The following is a 14044-nucleotide window of genomic DNA, read 5'->3' as shown; positions in this document are numbered from 1 at the left end:
CATTCTTTAACGACCTCCTGTACAACTACTTTCATCAACCCCTTCGATTGAGAGCGCGCGCGCACACGCACATCGAAGCGCACGAAAAAAGAAGCAACGCCTCACAATAAACTTTGGGAGTTTTTATGCGCCGCGATTCTCATCTCAGTGAAGAACTTCAATAGCAGAACATCGATCACGTCCGAGTCACTTTTCTTGCGGATGTTGCAGGAAAATTTCCAATCACAGAATTTAGCAAATAATACTAGAACTTCAAAATCTTGTCACTCCCCGACCATGCCGTGAAATTCATTCTGCTGTGAACTAGAGAAGTTGCAGTTTATATTTGGGAGTGGTCACACACATCACGTTTTGATTCAGTTCGGGTCAACACCACCAGTAGATGGGATTGACTTACGTAGCAATTTTATTCTGTCACACGTCAACTAATAAGCGATGGCTCCTACAACTGCCGGTTTTCTCTCTTGAGCACGACCACTATCTTTGTTGAAGATCTAAAACCCATCTGAATCTTGAGCACGACCACTATCTTTGTTGAAGATCTAAAACCCATCTGAATCTTGAGCAACATACGAAACCTCCCTTCTAATCTTCATATAAATTTCGGGAGCATCCTCGACAGGAAAGCCCCCATTCCGTCCCTTCCTTTATGGAAAAGTACTTTTGGTCTGTTAGCTACCGTGATTGCTCCTTTTCTGGCGAATTCATAAATCTTCAAGGTGAACATGACGTCATCAGTGCTGCGGATGTAACCAAATTTTCAATGTTTCTCTTTTTCCCAAAATTATGTGCAAAAAATTCAGTGAGATGTTGTTGGAACTTTTTCCACATGGTTATACTATAAATTAAAGATACCAAGAAATTATATTTTTGGTTTAATCCTTTATCCAAGTGTAGGCAAACAAGTTTGCGTCTGAAGTATCTTCAGGACTGGGGAAACTCGTATAAAGAAGCTAAGACTTCGTATTACTTGTCTTGAAAATATGACTTCTGCATTACTTCAACCTTAGTATCACCTCTGGGTCCGGCTCCCACTGACGAGACCTCAAAGGTCGAAACTGATCTGGGTAGTGACCCCTCCCATAATGGATAGCATTATACATACCCGGAAGGATATGTGTTTGCATTATGGGATACTAAGACAAATGATGTACGAGGTGCTCCAGTCCTGATTATATTTCAGGCGCAAACTTGCTTGTTTACACTTGAATAAATATTAAACCGAGTTTATAATTTCTTGGTATCTTTAATTCATTGAGATGTTGTGGGAGGTCTTTTCGCGTATCAAAAACCTTCGTACGAACATGGTTCCAATAGGGAGTTTTGGCTTTGAATTTTCAATAAGATATTTAAATTTTAGAGTAAATTTTGAAACGTTCTGTTTAAATGAAGTAACCTGTTGCGTGTGAGAGTTTCGCTGTTATATTAGACGAAGTGAGAATTCATCAAGTAGAGAAAGAAAATGATCACCAAACTTTAATTATTAGTAATTTATTAAGCGATCAACTCTTTATATGGGAAAAAAAACCTACATATGCACAAGTTCCACCGTTCCAAAATGACAAAAATAACCACAAGTGTTTTTTTTTTTTTTTAATTATTATGCAGCTTAACCTGCTACATTAATTGAAAGACCTGACAGGCTAAAGTAGCGCAGATAATAATCTTGACAGCTGACGAGAAACACTCATATTATAAACTGGTTAGTTCTCCCATAAAGACGCAGGAATTGTAATTGAAAGAAACTAAATTACAGTAATTGTTATTTCATTTGCTACCCACCCTGGAAGAATTTCCAATTACGTTGGCACGTGACATAATGAAGCAGGTAATTTCGAAAAAGCAAACTAAGTTCGCTATTGATTGCAAAGAATTAGGGTACGAAACGTGCTCGACTGTCTACTGTGATTAACTTCCACGTGCATATTTGCGTGACATTTTTACCTGCAAGCAAACATTCAGCGATTCTAACAATGTCATTATAACAAAGTCACGATATTTAAATTGTCAGTGGGTTATTATTCGATTTTAAGTCTCGTTACGAAAGAGGCTTCCGACTGTGGGCAGAAATCGATTAGGAGAGATAATAAAAACAGATTAGGAGGCATGTCAAAAGGCATAATAAAAATATAGTGAAGAAACGAATCAGAATAAGGTTTATATTTTTTTATTTTTAGAGGAAAAATGTGAAACGTTCTTCATCAGCGGAAGGGGCGAATTTGTGTAACTTGAAGAGCCAATTAGTTACGTACGGATTTAAGGATAGATTAATTAAAATTTATGTAAACTGAGTATCTAATCTGGCCATTTTAACATGCCTGAATTTTTGTCACGTGGTTGGTATTTCTTGGGAGAAGAGCGATAATAAGAAAATTACCACTTCAGATAACTCGCTTTTTTATTTATAAGTTTGTTTCTAGTTATTTTAGTGGTTTTCATTTTTACTTAATGACTGTAATTATTGTGTCTTAACCTCAGCACGATGCGATAAAAAGAACGGAGCTCTGGAGTGTTGTTCTTATCTGAATACGGTTGAAAACAGTTAGATTGGATCCGATATGGAGTATGTTGAAATAACTTTTGGGGCAGCCTATATTTCAGAGCAGCCACAAATAAAACACACGGAAAGCGTGTGGACCATCGTCTACTCATGTTTTTCTGCAATTACTCACCTCATGGCACAATAGCATATGCGCTATGACGTTGAGTCGACCATCAAACGGCCACAATGTGATCAAGCCTTGCATTATCCAGAATTCTTTCATAATCCACCTAACTTCATCTTTCGGTGAGGGGGTGATCTCCAGTTTCCTCCGAGCCTTGCATTGCATTGCATTGGAAAATGATGTAATATAATTAGTCGCTTCATATCCAGAAATTCCAACTCTCTGCTGCGTCATGATGTTTTTTATATCAGTGTAGCCTTCTCTGTTGATTGTCAGAGTTCATGTTTGGATATTTGCAGCAACTCTTCCTCCCAAACGGTCTGTGAAGTTCTTTCCGCTACATTCTATTACCACTACTATACTGAATCGTGTATTCTTTAAATCTCTAATTAATCATGACACACCGGTTGAGATTTCTATACTACCGTCCCTGCACCCTTCTGTCTTAGCTTCCTGTGTGAGGCTGCATCTTCACGTTTCCATTGGCTGATCATCTCATCAAGAATGGATAGGCCACTTAGTCAAGTTCCTAAGTCTTGACTCAGGTATATTTATGCTATAGCTTGCGGTATATCCGTTTATATAGCGATATTGACGCGGTGTGTCCATCCGACGATGTTATATCAGGGACTTCCATTTAAAACAGGAGTGTCCCAATACTTTTTCAACATTTGTGTAACTTAAAAACCAAATAATCCGAAAAAGAAAAGAAGATTCTAGGACTGACAATCGCCACATAAATATATTGATTGTTCTCCATTGAAAAATGATTATAGATATAACAGTCGTAGAATAAAACAATGTGAACAATCAACGTATACTAAACTAAACAGTAACATCCCTAAATATTAATAACCATTAATGAAATAACAGTTTTCTTTATACGTTAAACAAATACAGTAATGTGTTCATTAAGGTTTTTGTTCTTTGTATGAAAAAAATAAACGTATTATTATCTTTGTTAGATTGGAAGAATTAAGGTATTAATTTCAGAATTCCAATAATAACGTTAAGTCTCAAAACGAAATATTGTTCTGAGAGTTGTCAGTGCTGATCATAACGGGGGATTATTTATTTGACTTCAGGGGGGAAATATTTGTGGCATCAAAACAAAATTAGAATTCAAACTCCGAGATACTCAAGAGACCTTCGAGTACGAATTACAAAAGCGTGTTTCTAAATGGATGATGAACAATCTGGAAAAATAAAACAAACAGGAAAGCGTTGACATTGAAACAAACAAGAAATTAAACAATAAATCAAGAATGCATTTAACACAACGAGAAAAGTGAAACGAGGTTGGACACGATTGTGCAGTTCGTGATTATATTTATTAGGAAAACATATCGAGTTGGGTTTCATTGTCTATTATTATTTAAATATGCGAATATTTGAGTTCAAGTGATAAGCAGATATTCTGCAAAAACAAAAGCGTTTTCTGGATATAACAAGGAAAACATGAACTTTCTGCAACAGATAACAGAAAAGTTAAACTTACTCCAAATTCTTCTTCTGGACGTCAAACTCGTCGAAGGTGACCTCTACAATGTCGTTGTCTTCCCCTAAAAAAGTATAGAGGAGGCACTCAATATTATCTTCGTACGGGACGGGCCAGTTCGGGGAGGTGAAGACTCCGTATTCTTTACCGTAGGTGTCGTCAAACACGATGCAGTTACAGCCTGCAAATAAGAACAAACACGTCAGGAAGCATTCACTCATTCACAGTAACCAAAGTAGCATCAGCGGAAATTATCAAAGCGAACACACTCGAGCAGGGGAGGCAGTTACAATGTTCCTAATGGGCAAGTCATTTTAGTTTTAGAAATTGGTCTCTTAAAAACCGTTTTTCACAGAATTATAGAAAAAATTCACTTTATTATTATTATTATTATTATTAATCCGATACGTGCGATATAAAGCATATCACACGTATCGGATCAATCCGAAACAGAGAGCTACCAGTAACCTGTGGAGTGCCACAGGGAGCTGTACTCTCCCCAACTCTATTCAACATTTACACTCACGATATTAATCAGCTACCACTCAAAGGTAAGATATTCCAATACACAGACGATACAGTAATAATATCCTCAGATAAGCTTACATTTAAGCTTCGAGGATGAAAAAAAAAAAAACATTATTATTTTCATTTAAGTTTCAGATTTCATTTCCGAAGAATTTCAGACCAGATATTTTTTCTATTGAATTAACAAAAATAAAGCTTCTGTATGCGTCAATCTTTATACACTAACGAAGACTTGAAGGATGCTACCACCTTTCTCACGGGAAAATGAGTGTATAATCATGATGAATGCAAGGCATACCATGCTTGTTCCTTTTGAGTTCATTTGGTTAATTCCCCTATCACTGAAGGGTGGTGGCCATGTCTCGTGTGTGTTTCTCGAACGATTCCGTACATTGTGCGCTTGATGATACTACCTAAATGGTCGTTCACGAAGCCTCCCTCTGAGAAGGGACACCATAACAGCGTGCATTTGATCTGCCATGTTTCCAGTAGGCCACACTCATCACTCAAGACGCAACAGACTGATCAGCAAAACATGCTTCATGCTATGAAAACACTCTTGACATTATAAACCATATGTCCGTTGGCCCATTGGCTGGTGTTAATTGCTCATAAGCGTAGTTGTTGGTTCTTTGCCTGGTGAAGCAGGACGACGACTCGTCGACGCAACAATTTTTTTTCACTCCTCTTGTCCTGATGCCGTGCTGTTGACAATACTTCCTTTCGAAGATGGGTTTAATAAGGAAAATATGTTGTGGTATTCGTCTGTGGAATCCTATACATGCGATGGTATGACACATCTTCACCTGCGATATCGTTCTTAAACTTCCCACGTGACAACAGTATGCTGAAGAAGTAAACAAAAAGAAACAGTACTGAATAACTACAACGATATATGTTATGTGTAGAAGTTCAGTACGGTTATTTTGCGCCTACCGTATTTCTTACGGCTGCAGGGGACCGTGAGAAACCCATAAACCGTATACCATCCGAGATGGAGATAACAAACAGTCACGCTCTATTCGAACTTCGTGATTTCGTTACTTTCCCGAAGACTGTAATTTTAACACATTTGCACAACATATGCTCCACATTATGCTCTTGTATATGGTGCTAAACGTAGCTTTACATCGCGATACACTGAGCAAACACTGCCAACTCTCTCTCTCTCTCTCTCTCTCTGCTTGAAGATGGTCATAAATCAATATTATGCTGTTGTGGTAATATTTCTGTGTGAAGAAAGTCTCAAGCTTCCCTCGAGCTATGGCTCTGAATTTCTTCAGCCCGTTTATTTGTGGTATAGCCGTGCTTTACACACACACAAACTGTTAAGTTCAAAAGTTCCCTAGTGGGATTTTGTCCCTTTAATTGTGTGGTCAAAATTCTTCAGTAGCAGATTTCGTGGTGAAGGGATGTGCATTGTATTCTTTTTTAATTTATTTATTATTATTATTTTTATCAGCAACTCTTCTTCAAATGAATTGCTGCGTACGTCTTGTAGTTTTAAAGGAAACCAAACGATAATGAAATATTGTCGTTTGTGATGCGACGTCATTTGCCATTAGCAACTGAATGCGTGGTACATGCATTCGGCATTAAGAAAAGCTCGAACATTACCATTTTTTCCTACAGTGAACATACATCGTTAGGTTCATTTTATGCAATCATATCTGTGGGTTTAGGACCGTTGAAGTCAAACCCAGCTACAACTTCATCTTTTATTGCACAAGGTTTCAGCTAAGTGTTTTTGCCAGTCAATATGCGCTTAGTCAGTTTTCGTTTATCATTTGTGCAATCTGTTTTTCATCAAAGCGAATTCTTATTTACTTATCCGACAGGTTACGGAACAGGTTTGTCGAGTGTACAATCTTATTAGAAAGGATCTTATTAGAAAATAAGCATTTGCTTATTTTCTAAAGGGCCCCCTTTAGAAAATAGTAAATGGTCTGTTAATGTTAGTTAAACACAAAGAATTTCTTTCTAGCGGTGATACGAACAAATCATTAAAGATCAAAAACAAAGGCAATCTTGTCTTTCTCTTTCTTACTTTCCTTTCAATAGAATGCGCACCATTTCTAAAACTAAACACAGATTCAATTCTTTCAAACCATGTAGAGAATATGCTAATTATTGCATGTAAATATAATCATGTTTCAACATCCGCCCCCAAAAATTTCGAAATAATTTTCCCCCGCATGTTTCCACAGCTGCCTAATCGATTTTGAACACGCAGAAATGTAAATAGGTAAAACAGAAAATAATTTATCTTTTTATAACATTATTTAGACTACAACTGGCTTAGAAATTTGTTCAGGGATTTTTTCCCCTTTTCTATTGATGCAAAATTAAGTATTTTAAACCCAAACGATTATATCCAGTTTTGTTTGAAAGATAAAAATCTTGTGGGTAACCAAGATAAAAGTGTTTTTATTTAACGAAGGTCCAAGTAGTTTATTTGTCAAGATTCATTGAGGGGCTATTTTTACCCCTTTCCGAGGGAAAATTTAAACTCAAGCAGCAAATTAGTAATGTGTTTTTTAAATTTTATATTTTCACTTCCAAGTTAATATTATGCGATGAATAAACGATAAACTACTTTTTTTTCATTGTTTGTTGAATGTTTGCTAAGATAAACACGGAAAGAATTATCTGGAAAAAAGTAAATAATGCACTTTGAGATGGTTCAGCTGTTTACATCCACTTAACATTGTCATCTTCGTTGTACTAAGTCGAGAATTCCGTGCGCGAGTCTCTCCACAAATATAATTTCCCGAAACATCCAGAATAACCGCAAGTAGTAATTGGTAAACTTGCATCTGGCCAAGTTTCTTTCTTTTCCAATTTTGGCCCCGAATTTCTCGTAAAAGAAAAAAAAAAAAAACTTTCTTTCTAAATTTCACTTTTAGTGTTCATCGCTAATCTCCCTCAGCGTCTGGCGTGATGGGAGGAAACAAACTGCTGCAATGAAGACTACTTTCGTTCCGCAAACAGCCCGTGCTGCAATCGCCAAGATCTGCGGCGGTCTCAAAAGGAGTTTTAACGCACAACACAAACCACCCCAACGGTAGTTTTTGTATTATTGCTCAACTTCAGCTGAACACGTGAAATAATTGCGTCCCCTACGACATTCAACTGTAAAATGCGCGGATTCGATGTGGGTCAATTTAATTTGCCCTTTCTTTAATGCTAGAAATTCAACCAATATTAGCATTTTTATTATCCAGCAGTTGGTTCTTTCACACAATTTTCACCTCCGTGTTGTCTTTTCCCACATTACCACTTCTTCCATGAAGGAATACAGAAGTATTCGAGTACTTCGAACGTGAAGGAAATGAATTGTGAGAGCGAATAAATTCCACCGATGTTGCGGCAAGAGTTTTCGGTAGTGCTTTTTGCACATACGAACGACAGTGCGTACACCGTCATGTATATATTTGCAGTAGAATAGACGGGGGTTTAAAGTAATAGTCATAACGAAAGGCTATTTAAATAAGTAGTTCTTTTCTCGCTAGAAAGAAATCTAATTTTGCAGCATGGAGAAGTTGAACGTGCCATTAATTTGACACCGAACATGTGTTGCTTGATTTAATACAATCGTGTCTTCCCACCATTTCACTCGATTCCTACACATAATAAATAAATAACGATATTTTTTATGTCAAGTTGGGCTTTCTCCATTGTCTGTGTATGAATAGACCAAAACAGCATGCACCCAACAGACATCGAGCGATTGTAGCGCCGCCAGTTTACTGTTTATAAATGTTATTGTGAAACAAGGTATTTGCACTTCTTTTTGTATTTTATTTATTTATTTTTGCCATAATCTCTTATAGGATTCATGAAATGAAAGAAAGAGCGAACAATTAGCTGATATGCTGTACGTTGCGGTCCAAATCGGATACGCCTCGCCTTTATGTATGGCTTCAGTTTCATGGAAGTTTATTATTACGGTTATTTTCTTCTTCTTCAACCTTTTGGTTCTGTCCACTTCTGGACGCAGGTCTCCCCCATGGTTTTCCAGACCACTCGGTTTTATGCCTCTCCCATCCATCTCACTCCCGCAACTTGTTCCAGTTCATCCCTCCACCTTCCTCTTCCTCTCCTCCATTGGTCTTCACTCTCTTGGCTTTCTAGTCCATCTCTCGTCATTGCATCTGGCAATATGGCCAGCCCATCTCCACTTAGCCCGTTTAATGTATTTTACAATACCCGTGATGACACCTGTTTGAGATCTTATCCAGGTATTTCTCTTCCTATCTCGTAATGTTAGTTTTAGCATACCTCTCTCCATGCGATGTTGTGCTGTTCTCAGCTTTTTGCTTTGCATGATCACACCATCTTTGGCATCATCTCTTAGAAGATTAATCAAAAGAAAAAATATATATAAAAAATACTCCATGTACTTATGTTCCGGTCCGAATTGGAAAGGTTTCACCTTTATGTTTTGCCAGAGTTTTACAAATGTAAAGACAAGCCGACGGTCGACCAGCAATCTTACAACTTGTAAGTTCTTGTCAAGGTTCCTCGAATCGGCATTTGTCCAGAGAAAGAGACATTTGGAGGATAAAAATTAAAGACCTGTTTTCATGAAGTCAGTTGACTGCCAACATTAATCATACATCAATAATATAATGACAAAGGAGTAGGAGAAATCCCTGAATTATCAACTTCAACTGATACTTTAATAACAAATAAACGTTTTTAAAGTATCAGTAGAAGAATTCAGCGAGTATCGCATCTCCAATGCACTCTCCTTATAGAACTATAAGAAAGATGTGTGCCTCCTAGGAGTGTTTTGTTTGCAGCTTTAAAACTAATCAAGACACGTAAAAAGGCGATCTTTAACTGACCCTCTTGCAATCGCTTCCTCTTTTATCGAACTTTTACTGTTAATCGTCGCCTGAATCCGACGGTCTTAAACCGGTATTGAATGTTGCAGTTATCAAACTTTGTACGCTTTGAAAAGGTCGTCTGATCGAAGTTCCAGTTACGGCGACTGAAGCAGGGCTGTTTACGATACTCGATGCAGACGTAATCCCTTGCAGCACAAACACGGCAAACCGAATATCTTACACTCTTTCGGAACTGCGCAGACTTTCCCTGCATTAACCGATATTTGTGCACAGCAATTGACACCACTCTCTGTCCTATTGGGGGAAGGGTATCAGTCTCGTGATAATAGAGAGACAGCCAAGTGATTATTTACTAGTAATGCGGTTCTCTGTGTGGTGTCACTAATGATCTATTTTCCGATTACATCTCAGTTATAAACGAGATGCAATTTTCTGCTTGCGCTGAAGTTGTTGAACACCATCTATGGTAGCATGTGGTCTGGGATTTCGTAGTCATCCCCATCTCGTCGTGTTATTTCCTGAAATTGATGGAAGCCATTTAGCTTCAATATCAACACCCATCAGCGAAAACATGCTGGCTTGACTAAGTACGGCTGTTAATCATACAAATGTGTAATCGCCGCTGTACGGCGGTATCAAATCTTCAAAACACGGCTGTAATCATTTTATAGAAGACTCTTCGGCGCAGGGGATCTGACAGTTAATCTCTCTCTTCTCCAAACATTCTTCCGCTCTTTTTCTACTGGATTATCTTATTATTTTCCCCCCTTTTACTTTCCTATACGTTTAAGATCATTCCATCTTTAGAAGGTACACAAATACACACGAGCTTTTAATCGCTAGCATTGCTAACATTGAAATAAATTGGGATTGGATTGGATTGTTTGGAATCAGGACCGATGCAACTAAGATTGTGATAGCATGTCTGTTAATTGCGTGTCTTTTGTTAGCCGGTTTGTGTTCTGGGGATAAAAAAACCGGAACTTTTCGGTCCCACCACCTCCGCATGAGACCGACTAAATCGCTTTATGATAAAAACAAATTTCTCATGTGGATTTTCGCGTCCTAGACCGGATTTAATCCAAAGTCTTTCCAGTCAAAGGGCATCATCCGTATTGATTAAGCTCGGAATGCTCACAAAGTCACTTAGGACCAACCCCATTATAGCTACTGGCAACAGATCACAGCATGCACATTAATAGTGGGAATGTGGTTTGCAAAGGCATGCTAAACACGTTTCCATAGTGATTGTTTTTTAAATGCAGGATTATTTGCAATAATTTAAAATAAGTAATATATTGAGCAGGTTTTATGAGGAAAACCTGTCCGGTATAACCGGTTTTAGGGAAAATCCACTAAATAGGAAAAAAAAATCCACATATTAACAGATTATCGCCCATCGTAGTACTTCTAGTACGTCTAGCGACATAAGGGATCCACAACAGCATGCAATCGTATGAATTCCATGGTGATATTTTTGTAAGGCAGAGACAACTAAGCCAGGAGGTGGAGGGGGATACTATATTATATCTGTTAACTGTAAATATTCTCTTGCAGGTCGTGCCATCTTGGAGGAGAACAAACGGCCAGATTGCTTGGAGAGGAAGCGCAGAATATGAAACTGGATAGCTCACCTTCACTTAAAATACCCCCCATAAAAGGAAGAAATGGAAGGATAGCTTTCAGAGTACCTCTTGATGATCACAAGGGGCACTCACCTAAGGAACCTCCAGGGCTGAAACTACTTTTTAGGCCCTTCGTTTAGATCAATAGTTTATACCAGAAATTAAAACGATAAAAAAATCAACCTACGAACTGGTTGAGTTGAGATCAATGGTTTGTTTAAGTCGCGTAGTTGTACGCCCCTCCCCACGTCAAGCGTAATATGACCGATAATCCTAGCTTTATGCCAGTTCTCATACCAATTACTGCATAAAGAAAAATTAAGTCCATACAGAAATTAAAAAAGATGCGAAGTGAATAGCGATCGTGAATCTTATTTGAACGAAAAAAAAAAAAAACATATCGCTTGAACAGGATCACTTGAAAACTGCTCGGTTTAAATAAATCAGTGAATTGTTAACACCAGACGTTTATTATAAATACAGTTCTCTCTTCGATACTGAATGGATTTCAGTGTGGAACTGTGTTTAGCGTCCTCAACAATATACATTCATACCTCGATTAACGAAGAGGATGTGTTCCACGAAATTACTTCGTTAAGCGAAACTTCGTTCTCAGAGGTAAACATACTATGGCTATAATAGGGATACGTTCGTACCTAAAGAAAATGAAAGATTTTTTTTTTTTTGAAAAAAAAGAAAAGCTTTATTAAATAAAAAGTCAGTATTACATACCTAACTAAGATAAAACCACGACATTTTAAAATACGAATTTAAAGTTGATTGTTTATGCTTTTTTTCTCTTTCATTTAACAATTGCCAATACGGATTAATTGCATTTAACACTTGTCGCTAAACAATAACAGTTCTTCCCAAATCAGGATCAATCCTAAAGAATGTGCCACATCGGATTTTCTTTCAACACGTTATACGATATTTAATTTAGTTTCTAAAGAAATTGCTTTTCTTTTCCTTGACTGACATTTTAACTAAATATTAATATTTACAAAATCTACAATAATGCTATCAGAGAACACACGTCATTCATTGCAATGCACCACACTAAAACACACCCTACGAAGTGTAAGCAACGACTAAATTACGCGGATGACGCGCGAAACTGTTAAAACACCCACAGCTTGGGAGTAGGTGACGAGTCGCCGTCGTTCGCCAATCGGATGATTGCCGGTCGTTGACCTTAAAATTTTTATGTTTTTACGCAAAATGGGGCTTGAAATTGCGGACTTCGTTATATCGAGGCTTCGTTACGTTAACCGAGGTATGACTGCATATGGAATATTTGACCAGAATGAAATAAAGGATGACTATAAAATAACTTTCCCTCTTTGGAGGCATCTGTAGCTAAAACCAATAAACGGAATGAGCCCACATTTTATATTGAGACTTTCGAAGGCATAGGGAGATGAATTCCGCGAAAAAAAAATATAGTACCAAAAGTCGCCGATTGCGAAATTTTGGCGCTGGCGAAGCCGAAAGCAGTCAAATATTTGCAGTAAACGCAGGTAAAAAGGATTATGCAAATTTATGCAGCAAAGACAATGTTTGGACTCCATAATTTTTATGCAGGATGGAGCACAGCCACACATTGAACGTTCAGTGCAGCGCCTTTGACGCCAGCATTTCAGTAATGAGAGGGTTATCAGTCAGTTCTTTCCAACGGCATGACCGCCTCGATCCCCCAGGGGGGGGGATTTAAAACCGTTGTGTATGTTGGTGGCGTTCCAAACTTCCATGTATTGAAAGAGAACATAAAACGGGCTGTTATGAACATCCAATCCGACTCCTTACGCTCAGCTGTAGAGTATGGCGCACACCGGATGCAATTTGTTGTATACAAGAAAGGTCAGCACATTGAAAATCGTGCATGCGGTCCAGGGGATCCTGATTCTGATGAATAAAACATTATTTCCTGTGAGTTCAATGGCTACATTAATTTCTGTGTCTCTCGCAAGTTGTTATTTTAGTTTAATTATTATTATTATTATTATTATTATTATCATTGTAACGCGCCATATATTCAGCTGGAATGAGTGACGCGGCTGTCGCTTACACCGTTGAAATGTTATTATTCCATTTTTATCTGCCTTTAGTGTAATTATCCGCTTTTTTCGGCTCCGCCAGCGCCAAAATTTCCCCTATCCGCGACTTTTGGTACTAAATCTTTTTTTCGCGGAACTCACCTCCCCATGCCTTCAAAAGTCTCAATATAAAATTTGGTCTCATTCCTTTATTGGTTTCAGCTGCAGATGCCTCCAAAGAGGGAAAGTTATTTTTTGGCCACCCTGTATATAATAAAAGAAAGCAGAAATAAAACAAAATTTTTGCACTACTATTTTATGGAAATCCTGGCAAAAAATTCAAAAAGAAAAAAAAAACTGCGGAAAGATTAGTTTATCCAAATAACCAGAGAAGATTCGTATCTTTAGTTTTCAAAGAACCAAAGTAATAAAGAGAAGGGACAGCGTGTAAGTCTAGTGTAAGGGAAGTATGCGAGAGATACATTAGTTATGTTTTTATACATTACGGTAAGATGACACTACATGACAATACGGGTAAGGGTTATTTTTTGTCACTCAAAACTTACGGAGGCGAAATATTTTTTCTTCGCTGAAATGCAGTTAATGGGGGGAGGGGAAAGCAACCGTGATACACTCTCCTGTGTAGAGCAGAATTGAAGATGTCCAGACGACCTGTCAGTATATATTTTAGCCGTCATCACTACAATATTTATGTCAGAAGGAGACGGGAGTGCCATCTCTGGTTTGCTTGAGACTTGATGCGTCCCTTGACAGAAGACTGCAAGGAATAGTGAAACAAGCTGCTGTCATCGACCGTTGTGGCAGAATCGTCTTTTAT

The 14044-nt window shown here is 37.9% G+C and overlaps 1 protein-coding gene across 1 annotated transcript in view; it reads right to left on the bottom strand.

The window, feature by feature from the left end:
* Positions 1 to 14044, bottom strand: part of LOC150104364 (suppressor of lurcher protein 1-like) — a 355061-nt gene that overhangs the window by 277897 nt on the left and 63120 nt on the right. Inside the window, exons 3-4 of the mRNA XM_090396464.1 lie at positions 8974 to 9044; positions 4165 to 4345 (exon numbers count right to left, since the gene is read on the bottom strand). Of these exons, the coding sequence (XP_090252590.1) occupies positions 4165 to 4345; positions 8974 to 9044 (252 nt within the window). The remainder of the gene's footprint in view (positions 1 to 4164; positions 4346 to 8973; positions 9045 to 14044) is intronic.

Source organism: Typopeltis vanoorti, chromosome 8 (genome assembly GCF_054136105.1).
Source record: "Typopeltis vanoorti isolate ZY-2024b chromosome 8, IOZ_Tvanoo_1.0, whole genome shotgun sequence".
Taxonomy (NCBI): Eukaryota; Metazoa; Arthropoda; class Arachnida; order Uropygi; family Thelyphonidae; genus Typopeltis; species Typopeltis vanoorti.
Note: the sequence above shows the minus strand (reverse complement) of the source record. Positions and strands in the feature narration are given on the sequence as shown.